Genomic DNA, 24,931 nt, shown 5'->3' with positions numbered 1-24,931 from the left:
GCAATGACCACTTAGGCAGGGGTGAAAAAACCCAAAACATAGCACCTGGCTGCTTAAACATTTGTTCAGCTGGACTGCACGAGAGAGCATCCCAGGGCAGGCTGAAGGCCCTGGCACCCCAAACCTCACCCCCCTAACAGGACCCTTGAAATCATGAGGTTGCAGAGAACCTCCTTCTGACTCGGATGACCCCTTGGGCAGCCCAGTCCCTGCAACTTTCCTGAGCCGCTGGAGCCCCAGTTCCCTTCCCTCGAGCCTGTGACAGGCCCAGCCCAGGATGCAGGGTGCCCCCTTGGCATGGCCACTGGGTGCTGGAAGTGGGGCGGGACTGGCAGTGGCGCAGCTGGAGGGCCAAGGCACTCGGTTTGCAGGGGCCTGACCGTGCCCTGGGAGCAGCCCCCGGAGTCGTGCGGGTGGGAGCAAAGCGGGCGGATGGCCCGACGGGGGCGCTTGCAGCTGCGGCGAGACGCCTGCCAACTCGGCGCCCGGGCCCCTTCTGGCTCTGCCAGGCTCGGGCCTGGAGCCTCGGCAGCCGCTCTGCAAGGAAGGCGGCGGAGAGCGAGTGCGGGCAAGGCGGCTTTATTGGACGGGCGGCGCCTGCTCGGCGTTCTTCTCTCGCGGGGGCCTGGACGGGCGGGGTCTAGGCGGCGGCGGCGGCGGGGGCGACGGGCTCGGGGGCGGCGGGGGGCGCCTCGACGGCGGGCGGCGCGCCGGGCAGGCCGATGGGGATGTTCCTCTGGGTGCCGGGCGGCGGCAGGCGCGGGGCCTCCACGCAGAGGCGCTGGGCGTCGGGCGCGAGGGTGCAGGCCAGGCGCTCCAGGTCGGCGTCGGCGGGCAGGCGCAGCTCCTTGCGCACCTCGTGGTACTCGCGGCTCACGCAGCCGTCGGTCTCGTCCGCGCGCCGCTCGCGCTTGCCGGTGACGGTCAGGCGGCGGCCCTCCAGCCGCACGGACAGCTGCTCGGGCGCGAAGCCGGCCACGTCCACGCCGAAGCGGTAGGGCGCGCCCGCGCCGTCCTCGTCGGCGGAGTCCTCGGCGGGCGAGGGCCTGCGGCCGCGGCGGCCGCGGGCGGCGGCCAGGCAGGGGTAGGCGTCCAGCAGCGCGGCCCGCACGCGCTCCATCTCCTCCAGGTGGCGCTGCACGTCGCACACCAGCTCGTCCAGCAGGCTGGGCGGCGGCAGCCCCACCGGCCCCGGCACGTACTCCACCAGCGCCCGCGCGCAGCCCCTGCGGGCCGAGGGCCGGCGGGCCGGCGAGCGGCAGCCGTCGCGGGGGAGGCCCGCCATGCCGAGGGAGACCCGCCCCGACGGCGCTGCTGCTTCCCGGCGCGGGCTCGCCTGCCGCTGCTCGCCGCTAACCGTCCCCGGGGAGAACGCGGCGGCTTCCAGCGCGCGCCCGTCGAACGCGCCGCGCCCAGCAGGCAGGCTGCAGCCGCGGCCGCGCTTCCCGGGAGGCTCTCAACCTGGCAGCTTAGTGCACACAGTGGTGACTCACTCTGCCAAACTTAGTTCTTTACGCCCCCCCAGCGCTGGCAGTAGCTACGCTACTGGTCTACGCTACTGGGGCTCTCAGCAGGGGCCCCTCCGTTGTGTTTTGCACAGCGATGCACGAGGCTCCCAGAGACCACTTTTGCTGTTCCCAAACAACATACGTGGGGATCGTGTCCCTGCCCCGAAGAATGGCTGGTGACTTTTAAGGCTTCAGTCCTACAAAATACGCACCCAGAGCAAGCCCCACTGAACAGTGGAGCTTCCTCCAAAGTAGAGATGTGCCAGGGAAGGTCACAGAGGTTGCAGCCTCTGCCTACTGAGGGCCCAGTCCTATCCTGTCCAGCTTTGCAGCAGAAAGGCTACATCCTGCAGTGGTTGGCAGTCACAGAGGCCCCCTTAAGGTAAGAAAATGCTTGGTCCCTGGCCTTACCTATGGACTACTGCACTGGAAAGTTGGATAAGCTTCCCTGAGGAGTCAGTGTCCAATTGTAGGCTTAAGCAGGGCTGTGGAAAAGGAATTCTGCACATGTTCAAGGATGCCCAGCTCTTTCTGACTTGCTGCTGCTTTTGCTTCAGGGCTGAATCCTCAAACTGAGAACATGTTTCTGGCTACTCTGGCAAAATCTTGGCTTGAGCTCCATCTCCTTGAATGGAATCTCCCCCCCCCCCCCAACTGCAGGGCTTCCTTTTTCAGTTGTGACTACAGTTGTTGCGTTAGTTCAGCTGCATTTTCAACAACTGGCTGTGGAGGAGGAACTGCTTCTGTTGTCCCATCACATCTCAGTTACCAGAGAGCACAAAGGAACAGCTCAGTCCTATCCCATTTTCCGGCAAGGAGGCCTTGTCTCAGGACTGTGTTGGTGCTGGGAGGTTGGACAGGACTGGGCCAAGTCTGGGCCCTCCTCACCCCCAGTGTGTTTCCAGTGGCTGCGGACTGGTGTTCTTGACATCTCTCCAGATGTATATATACAGATGTATAAATAAAACATGTATATAGTAGTATATAACATATATAATAATAGTATATCAACTGTATATCATCATCATGGGTTGCAACCCTAATTTTGCTGGGTCTAGTACTGCTGAGCAGAGCCTCCAATAAAAATTAATTGATCAATTGTCCTAATTAATTCAAAAAACTAAAAGACATTTTTTCTACCGCTTTCTAAAGCGTCCCGAACCCGGCCTCCTCACTGCGGAGCTGCTGTTGGGAGAGTCTGGCGCCCCCAGTGGCCGGTCCGGAGAAGCTTCCTATTGGCCAAGGTGGACGTCAAGCCAGGGGGCGAGGCAAGAAGCGTCTCCTTATTGGGTAAAGTTCCAAACGCCTCGCCCTCTCCCTTCACCCTGATTGGCCGAGCTCTTGCGGAGGGTGGGACTTTGAGGGCAGGGGACTTCCGGTTGGCTGCAGAGTGCGGAAGTCTCCGGAGCCGAGGCTGAGGTGAGAGTCCGCCGGGGGCCGCTGGTCAGAGATGCCCCCTCCGGTGCCCGCAGCGGCCTGAGCGCCTCTCTGCCCCCCCCGAAAGCGCCCTGCTCTGAGGAGCCCCCCGCTGAGGGGCTCGGTGTCTTGGGCCTGACAGCGCTGCGGGGGGTCAGCCCCACATTATTTCTTTGCTCAGCGTGCAGGTGGTCTGTGGAACTCCCTGCCACTGGATGTGGTGATGGCAGCTGGCCTGGATGCCTTTAAGGGGGGACTGCACAGACCTACTCAGCCTGTCATTGGTCAGTGGAACTCCTTGCCACAGGATGTGATGGTGGCATCTGACCTGGATGCCACTCAAAGGGGACTGCGGAGACCTACCCAGCCTGTCATTAGTCTGTGGAACTCCTTGCCACTGGATGGGACGTTGGCATCTGGCCTGGAAGCCTTTAAAAGGCGACTGGGCTATGGGGACATGGGTGGGTGGGGATGCAGAACCTCCCTACTGGAGTCCTTTGAAAAGCGCTGCCGCCGCCATGTGAGACACTCAAGCATATTCAACCCATGCATGGGTTGAGTGTGCTTGAGCGCCTCACGTGTTAGCAGCGGCGCTTTTTGAAGGACTCCAGTAGGGAGGCTCTGCATCCCCACCCACCGTACATCTCTAGACTGGACAGACCTACCCAGTCTGACAACAGTCTGTGGAACTCCTTGCCACAGGAGGTGGTGATGGTGTCTGGCCTGGATGCCTTTAAGAGGGGATTGGACACATTTTTGGAGGAAACATCCATCACGGGTCACAAGCCTTGATGGGTTTGTGCAACCTCCTGATTTTAGAAGTGCGCTGCCTCAGAATGCCAGGTGCAAGGGAGGGCGCCAGGTTGAGGGGCCTGCCACAATGCAGCAAACACGGGTAAGAGGCTTGGAGTGGGCAGAAGGGCTGTTTCAAGTGCACAAAAGTTTTGCTCGCTGAGCCTAGCCTCCTACTGTTGTTTGCTGCATTGTGTCGCGGTCCTGCTGCCAGGTGGTGGATGTCAGGGGATGCTGCATGTACCACCAGACATCATCCTGCATACCACCAGTGGTTTGTGTACCACCAGTTGAGAAACACTGCTGTAGTGCAATCTTGTGCATTCCTATGGAGAAGTCAGCCTGGCTGAGACTAATGGGGCTTGCTTCTAGGTAAAGTTGTGTAGAACTGCAGCCTTGGTTTCCTTTGAAGTCAATAGCTGTCTGTCTTAGATTTCCCTTTTGAGTTCAGAGGCCTCCTACGTAATCCAGATCATCTGAATTCTCTCCAGCTGTTATGGCAAGTGGGAAACTGCCTAAGTTGCAGTTATAAATTGTTTCATTATTTTTCCTAGAAAAACCTCTGGGAACACATGCTGTGTATTGAGGCTGGTGGTCAGAGAATTTTCTGCCGTAAGCAGCAGAGGTGGTAAGTTGCCATCATGAACCACAGTTGTGATTGTGTAATTTATTTATTTTTTTTGTAGGACTGGAGGAACACCAAGATGACCACTGTGGTCATGCCCTTCACCTGCCAGCTTCCACGGGAGTATAAGAACATTTATTACATCTTGACTGAAAACCACCCTTATGGCAACAAGACGTTTCCTGCAGGAACTATGTGTTACCTGAATGAACGCACATACCTGCAGCACATTAGCAGCGACTTACCCCCCACTCGTTTCTGGAAGTTTGTTATGCTGGTCGATGATTCTGTGGCCACTATGGATGTGGAAACTCTGCAGCCGCTAAACAGCAGCGTGGCAGATTTCCTCTCGGCTATCAGCAACCCTGAAGAAAGGTTGAATTTTTTTCTGGAGAAGCATGGGCTAGACGCAGCCATGAAGGCCCAGCCAGGCCAACAGGTCCTTGTGGATCTGGATCAGCAGACTTTCCCTGGCACAATCTCCTACATTGGAAAACTTCACTGGCGCCCTTTGCCATCTGGGCTCTGGCCAGTTTACTTTGGAGTGGAGTTGCAGGTAAGTCTGATCAATAATGACCCATTTAACATTTTTATAAACGATCTGCATGATGGTATGAAGGGTTTGCTCATTACATAACTCAAAGCTGTGGGGATAGTGAATGCCCTAGAACAGTGTTTCTCAAACTGTGGGTTGGGATCCACTAGGTGGGTCGTGAGCCAATTTTAGGTGGGTCCCCATTCATTTCAATATTTTATTTTTAATATATTAGACTTGGTGCTATCATGGTACGTGACTGCATTTGGAGAAATGTTAACAGACCTGTATTTTGAACAAGCTACTATGTATATTTTAACAATGATAGTAAATGGGGCTTACTCCTGAGTAAGTGTGGGTAGGATTGCAGCCTAGGATTGTGAAAAGTGTTCCTACTTGCTGATGTCACATCTGGACATGACATCACTTCTGGTGGGTCCCAACAGATTCTCATTCTAAAAAGTGGGTCCCGGTGCTAAATGTGTGAGAACCACTTCCTAGAAGACAGAACTAGGATTCAAAATGATATTGACTAGGCTCTGCTGATACCAAGATGGTGTTTAAGGGAGACAAATGTAAAATCCCACATGTAACAAAGGTACAAGTACAAGATGAGGGAAACCTGGCTTGGCGGCAGCAGGTGCAAAAAAGTTCCAAGTGTCTTAGTGGGCCATCAACTGAACAAAGGCCAGTAAGGTTACACCAAGAAACCAGAAGTTGCTTTTTTTTTTTTTTTTTAACTGTTGGGCTCAGGGACATTCCCTGGTATCTGTGGTTTCAGTAAGCTGGAGAGGGTCCTGGAATGGAACCCCCGCAGATATCAGGGCACGCTTGTAATGGACTAGATTACTTCCAAGGTACCTTCCAAGTCTGGTTTTCTATTATCATATGTAGCATTTATATACAGCATATTTGTTCAAAGCACTTCTCAGTAATCTTGATCACACGCAGGATGTGGTGACGGCATCTGGCCTGGATGCCTTTAAAAGGGGATTGGACAAGTTTCCGGAGGAAAAATCCATTATGGGTTACAAGCCATGATGCGTATGTGCAACCTCCTGATTTTATAAATGGGCTATGTATCAGAATGCCACATGCAAGGGAGAGCACCAGGATGAGAGGTCTTGTTATCAGGTGTGCTCCCTGGGGCATTTGGTGGGCCGCTGTGAGATACAGGAAGCTGGACTAAATGGGCCTATGGTCTGATCCAGTGGGGCTGTTCTTATGTACACGTCTGTTTGCTTTTAGAACTACGTCTTTCATTAGGGGAGAGCAAGTTGTTTTTGCCAGGTTCTGAAAATCTGCGAAGTTCAAATGAGAGCAGATGAGTCATTTATGTTTTGTTTTGGGTAGCCAATGTCTGAAACGCACCAGATTTGAGTTCCACTGAACACACACACTCTCTCATGATTTTGGAGGGAAGGAAAAAAACTGTTTTTGTACTAATGCACAATGAAGTCTTTATCTTAGCCTGCTATTTGCAGATATTTTTCAATCTTAAGAGGAAGAAAGAAAATTGGAGTAGACATTTTTATTAAGCAGAGACCATGAAGTGAGGTTTCTAGTTAAATGGTAAATGAAAGATGTGCTTCTTAGGATCGTGTTAATGGGGTGACTCCTGAATTCCAGTTTGCTATGCACTCATTGTCTGGTGGTAGACGTGAGCTACTTTGTTGCATTTTTCTTAGTGGGTGAGAAGCCTCTCAGTAAGAATACTTGGATTCCTTATAACATGGATAGTGTTCTCTCTCTCTCTCTCTCTGGAGCAGAAAACATGCTTCAGCTGTTCTGTCCAGCTCTCTCACTTTGCCCGTGGCTTAAGATGTATAATCGATCTGCTACTTTTCCAGGGTGATGGTGAAGGCAAAGGCAGCTGTGACGGTGTCTTTCATGGGAGAGAGTACTTCAAGTGTAAACAGAACTGTGGTGTTTTTCTGCCATGTAACAAACTACGGTTTGTACCAGCACCAGAGAATGATGCGGTGAAGCCAGATGCGACCGTGCCTGTTCCTGTGAAAGTGGGGGATTCTGTGGGTTTCTATTTGGATGATCTTTTCACACGAGGAATAGTAATGAGTGTATTCAAAGAAGACAACACCTGGATGGTTAAAATATGCCCGGTAAGGAAATCTGTCAGCTCTTTCTCTTAATTGGTAGAAGAAAGTCTGGACGTGACTTGCAGTTTTAAAAATAAGGAATGATGAATCCCTGTTCGTATTTGTGCAGAAAAGCACATTGAGTGGAACTTGTGCAACTAGTGTCCCCTGTTGCTGGCAGGAGCTACCAGTTCTTACCTGGCTTTATGGGTAGAGTGATGTTCAAAGAGGATATGTAGCTCAAAGGTACTGAACCTGAGGCTCTGGAAAATCATCAGTTAGAGTAAAAGTGTGGAGGCCTGAAATTGGTCCAGCTCAATATACAGTACATTGCAATTCCTTGTAACAGATTCATTCAGTTGCTGGCTCAGCTCCAGACCTCTTACATATGATCTTGTTTTGTTCTACTTGCCATGGTTATGACTTACCTGGGTCAGTAGCAGTGGGGGAAAAACCCACACCGGGCCTCCCAATTGCAGACTATGGTAGTGCAACAGATTTTCATTCACACCAGGGAGTTTGAGTATAAATCTTAGGGGTTAAACAGATTTTCTTAATAGTTGGCACCTTTTCCTCAGTCTCCCAAAGTGTTAACCATTAAGGAGAGCAGGGTGTGGAACAGTGGGCTCCATCCTGTGGGGGAAGCTGGGAAAGGGGGCCTCACAGGGTGCTGATGTTGGTGCTTCTGGTATGGAGAAATAGTAGCAGATGGAGACCCCTGGATGCCTTCCTGAGGAGCTGTAGCAGTTCACAGGAGTCTGCTTCTGAGCAGGGAAGGACAGCAGAATGCTCTGAGATATTGACAGAAAGCAGATGGAAAAGAAATCCCTGCAGTTCTTCCCTAAATGGAAAGTTGGGGAAGAGACAAAAGAGAGGGACAAATGGTACTTGTTAAGCCCCTTTCCCCATCTGAGGCCATGGAGAATGGTGGTGGATGGCTAGGTTCATAAAGCTCATGCTTTGCATGTAGGGGGTTTCCTGGTTCGGCTGGGTAAGACATCTGCCTGATGCCTTGGAGAAGTGTTGCTAGTCAATCCAAATAATATTGAGCTAGATGGGCCAGCAGTCTGACTTCATGGAAAGCAACCTCATATGTTCAGGCAACTGATAGTCAGTCTTGCCCCTCCACACCTCTGTGCCTCCCATGGAGGAATAGCTTGCATTAGGCAATGCAGGTATTGCTGGAATTCTTGAAGCCATTTCTTCTGGAGCAGTGGGTTTCAAAGTGTATTCTGAGGAACTGGGGTTTCTTGGGAGGTTAATCAGAAGTTGCAGGGTCACCTGGAAGAGAGTTTGCCTGCTGTTTCCAGTCTCTTCCTATGGTCTGAACTCTCAGTTTATGGTGAGGCCTGACAGACCTGGCCAGAATTTCATACAAATTGTGTGCAAAAAGTCACACTCCTTGAGCATCCTCTGTAATGCAAGAGTTCCTTTTCACATCGGTGGGGGGTGGTCCTTAGCAAATATGTTTGCAAGAAGGTAAAAATCTAGAAAACCACTTCCTTAGAGCAGCATTTCTCAGCACTGCTCCTCCAACGTTGATAAATTAAAGATCAATAAGTCACCGGGCCCTGATGGCATCCACCCAAGGGTTATTAAGGAATTGAAGAATGAAGTTGCAGATCTCTTGACTAAGGTATGCAACTTGTCCCTCAAAACGGCCATGGTGCCAGAAGATTGGAGGATAGCAAATGTCACGCCTATTTTTAAAAAGGGAAAGAGGGGGGACCCGGGAAACTATAGGCCGGTCAGCCTAACATCCATACCGGGTAAGATGGTGGAATGCCTCATCAAAGATAGGATCTCAAAACACATAGACGAACAGGCCTTGCTGAGGGAGAGTCAGCATGGCTTCTGTAAGGGTAAGTCTTGCCTCACGAACCTTATAGAATTCTTTGAAAAGGTCAACAGGCATGTGGATGCGGGAGAACCCGTGGACATTATATATCTGGACTTTCAGAAGGCGTTTGACACGGTCCCTCACCAAAGGCTACTGAAAAAACTCCACAGTCAGGGAATTAGAGGACAGGTCCTCTCGTGGATTGAGAACTGGTTGGAGGCCAGGAAGCAGAGAGTGGGTGTCAATGGGCAATTTTCACAATGGAGAGAGGTGAAAAGTGGTGTGCCCCAAGGATCTGTCCTGGGACCGGTGCTTTTCAACCTCTTCATAAATGACCTGGAGACAGGGTTGAGCAGTGAAGTGGCTAAGTTTGCAGATGACACCAAAGTTTTCTGAGTGGTAAAGACCAGAAGTGATTGTGAGGAGCTCCAGAAGGATCTCTCCAGACTGGCAGAATGGGCAGCAAAATGGCAGATGCGCTTCAATGTCAGTAAGTGTAAAGTCATGCACATTGGGGCAAAAAATCAAAACTTTAGATATAGGCTGATGGGTTCTGAGCTGTCTGTGACAGATCAGGAGAGAGATCTTGGGGTGGTGGTGGACAGGTCGATGAAAGTGTCGACCCAATGTGTGGCGGCAGTGAAGAAGGCCAATTCTATGCTTGGGATCATTAGGAAGGGTATTGAGAACAAAACGGCTAGTATTATAATGCCGTTGTACAAATCTATGGTAAGGCCACACCTAGAGTATTGTGTCCAGTTCTGGTCGCCGCATCTCAAAAAAGACATAGTGGAAATGGAAAAGGTGCAAAAGAGAGCGACTAAGATGATTACGGGGCTGGGGCACCTTCCTTATGAGGAAAGGCTACGGCGTTTGGGCCTCTTCAGCCTAGAAAAGAGACGGTTGAGGGGGGACATGATTGAGACATACAAAATTATGCAGGGATTGGACAGAGTGGATAGGGAGATGCTCTTTGCACTCTCACATAATACCAGAACCAGGGGACATCCACTAAAATTGAGTGTTGGGCGGGTTAGGACAGACAAAAGAGAATATTTCTTTAGTCAGCGTGTGGTCGGTCTGTGGAACTCCTTGCCACAGGATGTGGTGCTGGCGTCTAGCCTAGACGCCTTTAAAAGGGGATTGGACAAGTTTCTGGAGGAAAAATCCATTATGGGGTACAAGCCATGATGTGTATGCACAACCTCCTGATTTTAGAAATGGGTTATGTCAGAATGCCAGATGCAGGGGAGGGCACCAGGATGAGGTCTCTTGTTATCTGGTGTGCTCCCTGGGGCATTTGGTGGGCCGCTGTGAGATACAGGAAGCTGGACTAGATGGGCCTATAGCCTCATCCAGTGGGGCTGTTCTTATGTTCTTATGTAACGTACCACTTGCCATCATGCTGTCCTTGGAGATCACCAAGCATCATCGCCAGTTACTTCTGGGATCAGAGACCGTGAGACCAAGGTCAGTAAGAGTCTCACAATGGGTAGGAGAGCTTTTTCTTGTTCTTGAAAAACATGCAATGAAGCTCTGCCCGCCAGCTCTAGCTTCCTATCACAGTTGGAAGCACCGGTCGGAATCTCACTACCAGGCGGTGGGCTCTATGCATACCTCCCAACACACCAGGCATACCACTGGTGGTGCATGATTGAGAAGCACTGCTCTAGAGCAGGGATGTTCAAACATTTTGGCAGGAGGGCCACATCATCTCTCTGACACTGTGTTGGGGGCCAGGAAAAAAAGAATTAATTTACATTTCAGATTTGAATAAATTTACATAAATGTATTTATTAGAGATGGAACTTCTCTGAATGAATGAAGGTCTTGCAGTAGCTCAAGGCCTATAAAAGGCCTTGCACAAAGCTTTCCTTCTCTGCCACTGCTGCATCATAGATGTGAAACAGCAAGTAGTGGAGGGAGCCCTTGTCCCACAGCTCAGATGAGAGGTTGAACAGTCGTCTTCATGCTAAGAGCAGTTGCATCGGGCCAGCATGGACTCCAGCAAGTCTCTGGAGGGCCAGAGGCTCTTTGGAGACTGGGGGCTCCCCGAGGGCCTGATTGGGAGCCCCTGAGGGCCGCAAGTGGCCCCCAGGCCGGGGTTTGGGCAGCCCTGCTCTAGAGTGATTCCACCAAGGTAAACAAGGCTCTGGTAACATCAGTGCAGTCTTTCTTTCGCATTGAAATGGCCTATTGTTCCCACCCACCTACTCCACAAAAATGTTCGTTCTTCTTAAGTCCAATAATTTTTTTCCTTTGCTGTTAGGAAGAAGAAGCATCAGGAGATGTTTTCAGGGTTATCCCCATGGACTCTGTCGTGAAGCAAGAGTTGCTTTTCTCAGGTGAATAGACACTTTGGTGGTCTTTTGGTGTAGGTTCTGTTCTCCATTCTGGAGAAAGACAGGAAGGGCCTTCTTGTTGTACTGTAGAATTTGAGGTGTGAGTTGAAATGTCTGCAGCCTGATATGTGCCCCTCACAGTATTTGTAATGAGCCTGTTTCCCTCAGGGGGCAAAACTAAATTTATGTATTTGGTTCTTTGGTGCATTCCCCCTTCAGACCATGTGAAAAGAAGCAGCAGCCCAGAGTATTCTTAGTCCTAGACATGAACACCCCTTGCTTAGGAACACACCGAGGGAGGGCCCCTGTCCTTTGAGAGAGATGGAGCTTTTTTGTTTGTTCTTCACCAGCCGAGGGAGATTTCCTCAGAGAGACTTTGTGTACCCCACCCCCAACCTTTAGCCTTTTGTCTACCTGCTTGAAAGGCTTCAGAAGCAGCTTCTCAGTCATCCTCATTGGAGTCCTGTAAAGCAGGTGAACGTTCCTATTTTCCCCACTGCAGTTGGGAGACTGAGGCAGCGGCATCACCTAAGGTCAGCCATCAAATTCACGGTGGAGCTGTGAGTGGAGCAGCTTCTGTGTGAACCACATTTCCACCTGGTGTATCAGGGATACTCCCAGAATTGTTTTCTTAGCCTGTCTTACAGGAGTCATAGGAAAACTGAGTCACTGCCCTTGGGTCTCTGGAGGCTGGTTCTTGACCTCATCTCTGCCATTTCACTTCATTTTAAAGTTACATTTTCTGCCATCCAGAGCGGTGTTCTCCAAGGCAGTACAATTATATAAAAATAAGCATAAAGCACGTGTGTTGCTTTTCAGACTTTGAAGTGGAGGCTGATTCTAGGCACCAGGAACATGTAAAACGTAAGAGAAGTGAGAGCTCAGAGGACCTGGGAACCAAGCTCCCCTCCCTTGGTGTCAACTCCGTAGTGCAGATCAACATGGATGGGGGCCATTCAGTCACGGGAACGATTCGCTGGATTGGCAGCCTGTCAAAAACATCGCAGAAAATGGCTGGAGTTGAACTGGTAGGTGTAAGGGTTGTATAGACACCTGAATGTATAGTCCCTGTGTTCTGTTGCCCTCTAGTGACACGTTCTTGTGTGACCGAGAAGCAGAGCACATGATGGGGGTATGTAGATAGAAGTTCTGCTTAACAAAGTAAGGAGATGGTGGTGAGAGGCAGAGCAAAATTGGAATTTTCCTATTTTTCTATTCCTTGCTGCCGCCTCTCCCATCTCCGTGGGCGGTGGCACTCATAAATGGGCCCTCTCCGATGACGGGAGAGGATGAGCCAGATTGTATATGCAGTCTCTCAAACACCTGGCCTCTTTCTAGGTTAAAACCAACACCTTGAATTGGACCCAGTAATGAATAGGCAGCCAGTGCAGCTGCTGGAGCAGCAGCCCAACAGAGTCTAACTGCCGACCTCCAGCAAGCACTTACTGCTAGGCCGCTGCTTATTTCTGAAGGAAGGTCACAAAGGATGGTGACGGGTGTCTGACCTTTGCCCAGGCCTGTCTTCCTTACATCTATTTGACTGCTAGGTGGAACTGTGGAAAAGGTTGGACTTTGGTGCCATCAGCATGCTGATGAACACCTATCTCTGCTTCTCATTGTCTTCTGACCCAGAGGTTTCTTTGACATCCAACCAGAGTAAGAGTTCTGTGTAACTTGGGGACATGCATAGTACCTTGTGGCTGGTCTGGATACATCGTGCATAGGAGCTGTTCTGTACAACAGTCCTGCCCCCTGCCTGAATGTTTCCCTCCTTCACAGGATGAAGAGAAGGGCTCTTCTGATGGTGAATGGCAAGGTGTGCGCTACTTCACCTGTCCACCAAAGCGGGGTCTCTTTGTGAAATTGGAGTCATGCCAGCCAGACATGCGGTTCCAGGGTAGCAGTCATACGTCTGTGGAGCACACTGGGTTTAGTAAGTTCCCCTCTGTCTCTTGGCATACTCTGGAGATGCTGGATGAGAAATGAACAGGTGAGGGTCATGTGATTGGTGCACTTGCCACCCACTGGCCTGATCTAGGCTGGCTTCTCTGGAATAGTTGAAGCTGCCTTATGCAAAGATTACAGACCTGGCTAGGTAAGTGTTGCCTGCAGTGGTTGGCAGAGGCACTCCAGACACATGCTCTAGTGCTGAGTCCCAGCCGCCCCTTGCCGTGAATGTATTGAGGAGGCCCCAGCTCCATCAGCAGCTCTTGTACGCTGAGTCAGCAAATGGCCTCTTTTCACTGTGATGGCCTGGGTAGCAAACTGGGGTTGGACAACAGAGAGATCCCTGGCACTTAAAGGCTCAACACAGGGGTTGCAACCTGGTGTACAGCTGGGCTCCTCTTAGTGACCGCAAATACATTTTTCAGAAATAGTCATTTGACGGTTTGAAAAGAGGCCTCGCCTCTGTTTCAGGTGGACTGGATGCTCCTGAGGTGCTGAGCAACTCTCCCCCTCTGAGGGAGGATGCTGCTGTGCGTGTCCTCCAAGGGCGGATGAGAGGGATCCAGGGCCACTGCAACTCCTGTTACATGGATGCCGCCCTGTTCAGGTAGGTGGCTGCACTCGCCTTCTTTTTGAACGATGCATTCAGGCTGTAGGGAAGCTGCCGGACTTGTAATAGGATTGTAGATCTCTCATAAAACCTGGCAGAGCTTCCTCTTTGTCTTCACCTTTCCTGTCCTTTGGCTTCATGGCCAAACCTGCTGCAAGGCTGGATTTTTGCCAGGACAAGTGCAAGGATTTTTGCCTTGAGAAGTGAGTTGGGCCACTATGCACCCTCTCTCAGATGGAAGCCTCTCTTCCCCTGTTGCTCACGTTGTCGCTTCAATCTCTCTCTCTGTCTCTGTGTCAGTTAAAAAAAAGTCTGCTCCTGCTCAGTTCCTGTCCTGCAGTCTGAAGTGTTGCTGCCACCCAGTAGAGTGACCAAGCGCCTCCTCTCTCACCACAGCCTCTTCTCCTGCACCTCCGTCCTGGACTCCATGCTCTATAAGCCCTCCCTCCCACCTGATGAGCACGTTCAGAAGATCCTCCGGGACAAGATAGTCAACCCCCTCCGGCAGTAAGTGGCAAATGGACCCAACATCTTGTGTGCTTCCCGCTCCCTCTTTGTGGTTCATGTGTGTTTTGTGCTTATTGTGTTCTACAAATGCTGAATCAAGGCTAAGGGCCTAAAATTTCATTTTAAAAAGGTAAGCTTCTAGCCCAGTGGTTCTCAACTGGGGCAACGTGATGCCCCAGCCTGAGAGCCCTGGCCTCTGCCCCCTTAAGGGGCAGGGAGGGGGGGAACCAGATCATGAAACTGGAAGTGGGTCGCAATTGTTACTTTGAGTGTCTCTGCATGTTGGGGAGCACTGTGGAGGCTCATGTGGGGTTCCCTGCATCCCTGGGAGCTTGCTACAGTCTCTGGTAAGTCAAAGCAAGCTCCTGCGCCCCTCAAATGTGACACGATCCTAGCAATCGCGTTGCTGCCTTTCCCCCCCTCCCCTGCAAGAACTTATAGTGGGGCTCAAACTCCCTGAAAACTGCTGTGAAGGGAAGCTTGAAATCCAGTGGGCAATCCCTGGTAGAATCAAAGACGCTGAACCAGATCTGGTATGGATTTCAGTGACTGAAGCCAGAGCATCGGGGCTGATGTGTAGCTCCTTGTTTCTCACCATAACTGGCAGAATTGGATTAAAGGAGGCAAAATAAGCAGATATATGAGAATGCGCTTAATGCAGTGTGTGTTCAAAATGTGGCTGTGGTGGGGCACTGCAGGTTGGTGTTAGTCTCTGGCTTGTACCAGTGTTGGCTTTTGACTGTATCTTGCATGTTTCCTTCATCTAAGTCAGAAAGAGATGATGCCGTTTCCTTCCTTTCTCAGGAATGGCTTTGTGGCTGCAGGCAGTGTGATGGATCTTCGATGCCAGTTGACTGAGAAGGGGCAATGTTCCAGCTTTGCCACATCTGAGAAAGGTGGAATGCATTTATGGGGGGGGGGGTTGTGCTGTAGTGCAGTTGCGTTGCCAAGACATCCCTGATGTGGTGTTCTGCCAGACTATAGAAATTGGTTTAAAACGTCTCCTTTTCCTTCAGCTTTTCACTTTCTGACACGTCCCAGTTGCCACCTGGTGGTTCTACTGGTCACTTTGGACTGGCAGATGCTTTGTGAACATTTGATGTAGTGAGAACTGGCATTTATTGCTGCAAGGCAAATGCTGGCTTTTAATGGCTTTCCTCTGGGTTGGGAAAAAACTACAATCCGATATCCTACAATGATATCTGGCAAAAAAACAGATGTAGTGAAATGTTGTGGTAGCTCTACTGCATCAGAAACCCGTTTAGCAAATTCCTCTTGGTATTGCCATGGTCACTTAAGCCAGGGAAATGAACTCTTCCTTCCCATTTTGCTTTCCATGTGCTGTTCTTGTTCACCCCACTAGTGGGGTTGGGGGGACTGGCTGGCTGACTTTCACTTTCTCCTAAGCACTAACCCTCATCGAACAGGCGATCTGCCCACTCTCTTTCTGGCTATCACCTTATGCAGGGTCTCATTTGCCATTTCCTTTGCCCTTTCAGACCCAGAGGAGTTTCTTAATCTCATCATGCATCGCATCTTTGGGATAGAGCCTCTTCTGAAGTTGCAGTAAGTTCTGTTTCTTCTCAGAGAGGCAGAATACTTTTGATCCTGTTCTATGGCTAGGAAGAAATTGTATTGTTGGAGGAGACTGTGCTGGGAGAGTGCCATGTGTGGGACTACTGGCTTATATTTGGTCACCTTTAGGGAGACGGGGTGGTGTTGCTCACTTTTCCTCACAAAATACAGTCAGAAAACACTGTTGCCAGCTGACTGCTTTGATTCGTTCCTATAAATTAATACCCACTTTAAGGCTTAATCTGCTGATTTGGTGCCTGGGTGGCCTCCCAGGTGGGGAGGGGGATTGATGGAGGCTAACCTTTGTTTGCTTTGTGCTGTTGTGATAGCTGCAACAGTCCTAAGAATTCCTTTCCTGGGGAGGGGGGGAGAGCAGGTGAGCTTGTAAAGATGGGTAGCTGCAGAGGAGTGATGGACTTGCTGCCTACAGGTCTGGAAGGCAGAAAGAGCAGGAGTGCTACTGCTACCAGATATTCATGGACAAGCAGGAGGACTTGGTGGTGCCCAACGTACAGCAGCTGGTGGAACACTCCTTCCTCTCCTCTGATCTCAAGCTGGTGGAGGTGAGTGGTCGAGGTCTCCTTTCAGTCACCACCACACAAACATAGTGGTTAATGATTAACATTTGAGCATTATGGTCCTGCGCAGAACCTCAACTGGGTTTTCACTGGAGATTGCAGTTTCAAATATAAGCAAGGCTGCTACAAAATGTGTCCAAACTGTCCAATTATGCAAACCAGCATGATGTCTGCAGTGGGGGAAGATCTATCAGTTGGTGACAGAGCAAACAGTTGCATGTTGAAGATCCCAGGTCCAGTCCATGATATGTTAGGAGGTGGTGCAGGAGTCAGATTTCTCTGTGCCTGAGACTGGTTTGGAGCCACTGGTAGTTGGAGTAGACAGTCTAGGTAATGGGTGTAGGCCAGTGGTTCTCACACTTTTAGCACCGGGACCCACTTTTTTAGAATGAGAATCAGTCAGGATCCACCAGAAGTGATGTCATGACTAGAAGTGACATCATCAAGCAGGAAAATTTTTCTCAATTCTAGGATGCAATCCTACCCACACTTACCCAGGAGTAAGTCACACTGACTACCATTGTTAAAAGTATATGCATAATAGCCTGTTAAAAGTACAGATCTGTAGTATTTCCCCAAATGCAGTCACATCCCATGGCAGCATCCAAGTCTAATATAGTAAAAATACGTAAAATATTGAAAATAATGGGAACCCACCTGAAATTGGCTTGTGACCCACCTAGTGGGTCCTAACCCACAGTTTGAGAAACACTGGTATAGGCCATCTGTGTGAGGGCAATTGAAGTACCCCACTTGGCAATACTTTTTCATTTGGGTGCTTCCTTTTTTTTCCAAAGGCAAAATTACCATTGTCATTTTGATCAGGAGAATGATAGCATGTCCCCAGTATTAAATTGCTGTTCGGGCCTGATATTTCCACCCCAAGGTTCTATAAAGGAGTCTACAATTTAGTACCAAATTCTAGTTTGTTGAATTCCATGCGCTGTTTGACAGGCAGAGCTATACTGCTCCTGGTATGCTCTTCCCTGTCCTTTCTATCAAGTTTGTCTCTGGAATAACCTCATCCCAATGGTTCTTTCCATTCCAGCAGGTTTTCCTTATGTTCACTATATCTATGTTCTCCTTTCTGTCCAAGCCCTTCAGCTTCCCCATCTGAGATCTCTTGACATCTGCATTAAAACACCTAGACATGGTATCCTGTTCCACATGTTGATTTGTGCTATTTCCCCTGCAGTGTGTCTCAAACAGAGATCAAATGCAACGCAGTGAAATTACTGAGATCTTTTTTTCAGGGTTGGGAGAAGTTTAGAACCAGTTTTAACGTTGGAGAGGTGTGAGGCATAGTGAAGTCACCAGTTTTAAGGTGGAGAGCAGAACTATTGCACCTTCCAAAATTCTCCTCTCTACACAACTCTTAAAAGTTTTAAGAGCCTGCTGTCCTCCTTTGTCTAGAGCAGGGGTGTCCAAACTTTTTGCAGGAGGGCCACATTATCTCCCTGACACTGTGTTGGGAGCTGGGGGAAAAAAATTAACGTTTCAAATTTGCATAAATTTACATAAATGAATATATTAGAGATGGAACTTATATATATGGATGAAGGTCCTGCAATAGCTCAAGGCCTATAAAAGGCCTTTCCTTTGCTTACGCTGCTGCATTACAGATGTGAAAAAGCAAGCAGTGGAGGGAGCCCTCGTCCCACAGCTCACGCAAAAGGTCGAACAGTTGGCTGTCAACACTGAGTGCAGTTGCATCAGGCCAGTGTGGGCTCCAGCAAGTCTTTGGAGGGCCAGAGGCTCATTGGAGACTGGGGGCTCCCTGAGGGCCGGATTGGGAGTCCTCAAGGGCCGCAAGTGGCCCCAGGGCCGGGGTTTGGGCACCCCGGGTCTAGAGTCTGGATTTGCTACATGGCTGTTGGAGTAAGCCTATAGACCCTTCCCCAGAAGAATCTGTGTGTGATTGGACGACATCTGTGGTCAGAAGGAAAGTCCTGTGACTTGGTTTGTTTTTTCTTCCTGCCTAGATTCCATCCTGCTTTATCCTTCAAATGCCCCGTTTTGGGAAAGAATACAAAATGTTCAGCAAAATCATCCCCTCCTTGGAGCTGGACATCACTGACTTGCTGCTTGATAGTAGGTTATGGGGGATAAGATGGGAGGGACAGTGCAAAAGACCACTTTTGCTAATATACACAGGTTCTGGTCTGCTCTGTAGTTTATTTCCATGGAGCTCTGCTGTGCAAAACAGATGATTGTTTGGGAAGTGGCTGCCTGTAACTGGCCCAACAGGTGATGTGGAGGGTGGTCCTCCTGACCTTGGACAACAGGGGGGTTTCTAATCCCTACTCACTTTATTTATTTCGTTTGACTTCATACTTTGGAGTGTTAACGGCATATGGAAATAAAGCACAATGAAAAGCCCAAATCACTGTACAGAGTAAAGCTTCCCAATGTTCACAGGAGGCCATTAGTTAACATTTAGATAGCCTGGGAGAATAAAGTGCCTCCGAAAGGACCAATGAGGGAAACGCCTGTTGTCTTGCCTTCTCATGGACACTGATTCCAGCCTGAGCTCTGTCGTCTGGCCACTGCTGCAAAAGCAGGGTCTGTGCAGCCAGTTCCTGCTGGGGAAGGGAGGTGTTGTGGTGGCAGGTGGTCCTAACTGGGCCAAGGAGGATCTTGGTCAGCAAAAGCTGCCTCCTCCCTCCCTCCCTCTGCTGTGGGCAGGCTGTGAAAGGTTCAGGGTCTGACCTTCTGGTCCTTTCTACAGGTCCCCGGGAATGCTTTGTGTGCGGAGCCGTGGCCACACAGGAGTGCTCTGCGTGCTTCAAAGACAAGATGTTTGCAGATGTGGGTCTGAAGCAGTACTGCGATTCTTGCTGCAGACAGGTACCCCCTTTTCCTGTGTGGGCGGGGAAGGGCCTAGACTCTTATTCACCCTGTTTGAGACCTCTGAAAAGAAGCATGAGGGAACTGCACAGATGGTGTTTTATCCAGAAGGACCTGTGCCTAGTCTGTGAAGGAAGACTGGTATGCCAGTACACTGCTTGTAATGGGAGCGGGTCTGCCTATGCCTGCTTCTTTACACGGACTTGAAATCCTCATTTTCATTGAGGACATGGGCAGAAAGAAGCAAGGCCAGGCAGGGTCGGTGTCTTGTTGGGGAGCTATGCCGGGTACGCAGGTCCAACTTGGAGAGCTGTTTCTCTCTTTGGATTGGCCTTTGGCAGCCTCTGCTCACTCTTCCCATATTAAAAGACAACCCCCTTTGATTCTTGGAGACCAGTTTTTGTGCCAGGTATAAATTCTCTGCTAGCCTAGTCAATTCACTTTAAACATACAGCTTGGCCAAGTGTTTGTTCATGTGATCTTCATGACTGGAAGGCAGAGAAAAGCCTGCCTCCTGGCTGCTTGTGTTATCCTTGGACGTCTGGGGTTTGAAAAAGCTATTTACTAAAGCGGTGTCCTTTCTTTTTCTAATGAAATGCACATGAGATGCTGGGGAGCTCCCAGGTTCTGCATTATGTTTTCGGAACAGCTGGAAAGCAAGAAAGAAGCAAGAGGGGCTCTTGACCCGGTTCTGTGGAGAGCATCTCTGAAAAATGTGTGCCATCAGAGGACAGGAGACTCACATCTCCTAGAAAGCCTCTTGACCGCCTTGTGCTCTCTCTCTTGTGCTTGTTTGCAGGCTCACTCTCATTACCAGAGGAAAACGCATCAGCTTACCAGGCTTCACACCCCTGAGGAATTCTGCAAGGGGAACCATCTTGGCAGTCCGTGGGTGCCTCGAGAAAAACTGGAGCTGTTCGCTGTCCTTTGCATTGAGACCAGCCACTATGTCTCCTTTGTGAAATATGGACCACAGAAAGAGAACTGGATGTTCTTTGACAGCATGGCAGACAGGCATGGTGAGTGTGTGTGGTCCCAGTGCTCAGTGTGCATGTGCTCACCCAAATGTTCAAAACACCACTGAAACAGGTGGGAATTAACTCTGGATGTTTGGGAAGGAAAAGATGCACTCATTCATTGAGGGCAGTTGCCTGTGAGGCCAACATTGAATAATGATAAACAGCCAGTGCCATGCCTATAGAGTAATGTGGGGGAGCTATGTAAGTAATTCTCCCCTAATTTGGGGCACTGCATCAATGGAGTGCTAACCTTTTATTTCTTAATGGGCAACAACCTGTCAATGACAAAGCTACAGCAGAAGCCCTTTAAACATAAGAACAGTCCCGCTGGATCAGGCCATAGGCCCATCTAGTCCAGCTTCCTGTATCTCACAGCAGCCCACCAAATGCCCCAGGGAGCACACCAGATAACAAGAGACCTCATCCTGGTGCCCTCCCTTGTATCTGGCATTTACACCTACACATCAAGTTTCCTTTGGAGTTTTGGAGCATGCAATTGAATGGTGTCCTCCCCAAACAAAACAGCCTCTTCGTAACCAAGTGTGGTTTACAGAAATTAGATATTTCTTTCCCAGCCTCTTAGCAGTTGACATCAAGTGTCACATTAATTTGCAAGATGCTTGCAGAGCCAAAAAGGCAGGTGTTCTAAATGCTGTGCTGCACTTGCAGCTTTGCAGCAGGGCAAGGGTTAATGGCTATAGTGGTACTTGCCAAGAAGCACAGCTCCTGCATGCAAAACAGACTGAATACATAATAGAGCACATGCAGACCAGCTTGTTCGGCATAAACGTGTCCAGTTTGTGTACTTTATTCTTGGCTTGGTATTTGAGCTATATAGAATTGCGGCAGAGCAGGTTGTAGAACTATTTCTGTTTTAAGAGGAGGAGAAGGAATATGTGCTGAATGTGAAAGTGATCAGATGCAGTGAAGAAGGAGCAGGTGGCATACCTGCATCAGACAAAGCTGCTCCAGTCAGCACCTTCCCTTTCTCTCTCACATTGCTGTTGTCCCAAGCAATCTCTCTGGTGGTTGTGGTGCAAGAAGCAGGAGAATAGGACAGGTGATGGCCCTAGGGGAGATGAGTGAGAGGGTGGGATTGGTCTGTAACAATACTGCTATCGCTACAAGGCACAGAATACTCTGGATTCTAGACCCTGTGCAGCCAATGGAGTCTGTGCCAGTTTCCTGCCTAGGCAGTGGCAGGAGGCCAGCCTTTCTTATGTCAGGACGGAGGTTATTCCAGATCAGGGGTGTCCAAAGTTTTTGGCAGGAGGGCCACATCATCTCTCTGACACTGCGTCGGGGGCTGGGGAAAGAAAGAATTAATTTACATTTAAAATTTGAATAAATTTGCATAAGTTTACATAAATGAATATATTAAAGATGAACTTATATGAACGAACGAAGGTCTTGCAATAGCTCAAGGCCTATAAAAGGCCTTGCAGAAAGCAAGGCTGGCCTTTCCTTTGCTGCCGCTATTGCATCACAGACATGAAACAACAAGCAGTGGAGGGAGCCCTCATCCCACAGCTCATGCGAGAGGTCAAACAGTTGCCTTCACGCTGAGAGCAGTTGTGTCGGGCCAGTGCGGGCTGCAACAAATCTCTGGAGGGCCAGAGCTCATTGGAGACTGGGGGCTCCCTGAGGGCCGCATTGAGAGGCCTCGAGGGCCGCATGTGGCCCTAGGGCCAGGGTTTGGGCACCCCTGTTCCAGATGAACCTAAGGCCACCCTGCAACTCAGAAATCTTTAGTCCTCAAACCTACCTCTTTCTTATTGGTGCAGGTGACGAGAATGGCTACAACATTCCCACCGTGACACTGTGCCCAGAGGTCGCCAAATACTTGGAGATGCCAGTGGCTGCCTTGGCAAGGGAGCAGCCCCGGGACATGGAAGGAGTCGCCAAGCGCCTCTTCTGTGACGCCTACATGTACATGTACCAAAGCAAGAAAATGGCACTTTACAAGTGACCAGTGGGTGGCTTCAGACTGTTGGTGGCCCTACTGCAGTGAGAGGACTCTGCGGCTTTTCCATCGCTTTTCCAAAACGTATCTCAGAGTTGACGGAATTGGGAGAGTTGGGTGGTGAGATGAGCTTCCTTGATGTGATCCCAGCATTGTCAGCTGTGTGGGAATAAGGATATCAGTGCAAGGATCTCCCACTTCTTCCTCTTCAGTGGACCATCCCAAGGTGTTCCTCCTTCGATCTATAGCTCAGGGAACCAGGAGCTTAATGCAGGTCTCGAACTGTGACTTGGGACTGTGATTCTGCACTGGGAAGTAGTCACAGCCCACCACTTCCCAACTTTTCTGGATTCCACAAATCCAAAGCACAGCGAGAACTGCCTTCTCCTTCACAGCAGTCTCAGCCAAGAAACTCTTCCTGCAATAAGTTCTGGGTTTGACCTGGAATCCCAGCCTTTGCTGCTGCTCTTCTGTGTTCATTTTTTGTGCACTGTGTGTGCACAATTGGTACATGTATGACATGGCTAGAGCCCCCAGTGTCAGGTGATGGCTGCATGGCCACATCCTTGGCCAGAGTGTCCATGTGAGGAAATGGGGAAGGCATTAGAGGGGTATAAACTGGGGAGGTTGTAGTCGTATTTCTGCACCGCCACCCCCCCCTCCCCATTTAGTTAGGATCAAAGATATTTGCCATGGGTAAAAGTTTCAACAGAGCAATTAGGTGTTAGAGGAGTACAAACGGGAGGTTGTGGTAGTATTCCTGATGCTTTAGGGTGTCTAAAGCTAGAAATGCACTTTTAGCACTGAGGGCATATTTCTGGCTTGGCGTTGGCAGTAATCTGGGGTGGAACTTGATTTAGTTGTGCAGGTCTGGCCCTGATAATTTCTGACTCAGCCTTTAGCTCCTTCCCTCTAATTTTTTGCGTTTGTGCATTTCTAAAAGGAGCAGACAATATAGTGCTAGGCAAGCTGGGGTGGTGTCCTTACGCGCTGTTCCCCAATATGTCCTCAGCCCCCACAGGGCCTTTGGAAGAACTTGTGCTGAAGCTTCTGTCTCTTCCAGTGTCGTCCTTACTACTTGTAATAGCTCCTGGAGCTCCTGGCATGAAGAATGTGGCAACCGGGACCCCATAAGGGGCAGGTGCAGGGAGCGGGGAAAGAGTGACTGTTTACAGCTGTGCTGCGGATAGCCAAGTGTGGCTGTCTCCTTCATTCTCTTGCATTTAGTAATTTCTCCTTGATGCAAACGCTCTTCTAGTGATCCAGTTTGCTGTGATGGTTCCCAAAAACATGCTTAGCTGGGCTGCCTTACCCCTGCCCTAAGCCCTATGAAGATGTTTTGGTAATTTGTCTCCCTCCACTTAGACTGATCTTGTCTATCAGTTCCCATCTCTAAATGTTCGGAGTGTGGTAGAAACCCACAATTTCTTTGGTGCATCTGCACAGGCTCCCAGAAGCTTGAAATAATTGTGGCAGTTGACGCAGGTTCCTCCTCCTGTTGATCTGGGGATAGGTGCAATGTAGCTGCTGGCTCTTCCATTGCACTTTGTTGTGGTCTCCCAGGCAAGTACAGAAGTGGGGATTCTGCTTGCTTGGAGCAATCTTTGCCAGTCTATTCTGAGGCTGACCTGGTGGGCAATAATTGTTCCATTTCTTGTGCAGTCCTCAGTTGACGTGATCAGTGCATGTGGCCCACCTGCTCATGGCTTATTTAAGTTCTTGGGATCTGGGCTGTTCTGCGATTTTCATTTTCTCTTTAGCTGTTTGTGTAACTTTTGCCTTAAATCATCTCAGGGGAACGAAAGGAGATGTTTGGTGTCCACCTTCACTTCCAAAATGTGTCTCCCAATACAGTGTTTTTATGACTTCACCTGTGTGTGATTTATTCTTTCAGAAGTGTCTTTCTGTGTGGGGGCCAAGAGGGGGGATGCAGTGGGAGTCTTTGCTTTGCATGGCCACATCTTTGCCCAGAGTGTCCTTGTGAGGAAATGGGGAAGGCATTAGAGGGGTATAAACAGGGGCGTTGTGGTCGTATTTCTTCGCCACCATGCCCCCCCATTTAGTTAAGATCAAAGATATTTGCCCTGGGTAAAAGTTCCAACAGAGCAATTCCTGCCCAGAGGGCTTGGTAGCAGCAGCAGACCAAAGAAAGGGAAGGCCTCAGGCTCTGGGGATCTGTTTCATTTTTTACTAGCACCCAGCCTGGAGCCAAGTGCAAAATGGTAGCATAGGGAAGGGGCCAGCGATCAGCCACAGCCCATGAGGCAGGTGCCAGAGTGATTGCACACACAAGTACAAATCTGCCCCAAGCAGATGAGCGATTCTGCCACACAGCCCTGTCCTTGTCCAGCAGATGCAACAGCTAACATTCCCGTTTCGTGGGGCTGGAGCACTGAGGCCAAGATGCAAGTACTTAGGAGCGCAAGGCAGAAAACTAGTTGGGGCAGAACTTGCGGTTTCACTGGCTATTGCTAAAACGACAGGCAGTCAGAAACTCGCTGATCTGCTGTAAGTCACCCACAGATCTAGCAATAGATCCCACTGGACCTTCTGTCTTTCTCACGCAGTTGAACAGATGGACACCGCAGGAAGCAGGACTAGCACAGGGAAGGTCAGCTGGCCCTGGAGTATGAGGTTCTTCCGGAGTCATGGCAGCTGCGGCAATGAAGGGGAAAGCCTTAGATCACAGTGAGGTGTGCAGTGAATGCAGAATTGCACTCTTGGAAGCAAA

General features: G+C 49.9%; 2 protein-coding genes across 4 annotated transcripts; one reads left to right on the top strand and one right to left on the bottom strand.

Annotated features, from left to right (window-relative positions):
- Positions 1–640: 640 nt before the first annotated feature.
- LOC136647540 (heat shock protein 30C-like) lies at positions 641–1,285 on the bottom strand. Its single transcript, XM_066623147.1, has one exon. The coding sequence runs from the start codon at positions 1,283–1,285 to the stop codon at positions 641–643; it is 645 nt and encodes a 214-aa protein (XP_066479244.1).
- A 1,437-nt stretch (positions 1,286–2,722) lies between these two features.
- Positions 2,723–24,070, top strand: LOC136648929 (ubiquitin carboxyl-terminal hydrolase CYLD-like). Of its 3 annotated transcripts, none has more exons than XM_066625255.1 (15): positions 2,723–2,798; positions 4,403–4,897; positions 6,727–6,996; positions 11,082–11,157; positions 11,974–12,182; positions 12,934–13,087; positions 13,573–13,708; positions 14,108–14,218; positions 15,023–15,114; positions 15,718–15,784; positions 16,224–16,356; positions 18,354–18,462; positions 19,100–19,218; positions 20,018–20,237; positions 22,022–24,070. In XM_066625255.1, exons 2-15 carry the CDS (start codon positions 4,421–4,423, stop codon positions 22,204–22,206), a joined length of 2,358 nt encoding a protein of 785 aa, XP_066481352.1. In that variant the 5' UTR covers positions 2,723–2,798; positions 4,403–4,420; the 3' UTR covers positions 22,207–24,070. The 3 variants fall into 3 exon arrangements, with proteins under 3 accessions (XP_066481352.1, XP_066481354.1, XP_066481351.1); XM_066625257.1 differs by lacking the exon at positions 2,723–2,798 and adding an exon at positions 2,910–2,927; XM_066625254.1 differs by lacking the exon at positions 2,723–2,798 and adding an exon at positions 3,149–3,208.
- The last annotated feature ends 861 nt before the right edge of the window (positions 24,071–24,931 follow it).

Source organism: Tiliqua scincoides, chromosome 4 (assembly GCF_035046505.1).
Source record: "Tiliqua scincoides isolate rTilSci1 chromosome 4, rTilSci1.hap2, whole genome shotgun sequence".
In the NCBI taxonomy this organism is placed as follows: Eukaryota; Metazoa; Chordata; class Lepidosauria; order Squamata; family Scincidae; genus Tiliqua; species Tiliqua scincoides.
This window is presented reverse-complemented; position numbering and strand designations above follow the sequence as displayed.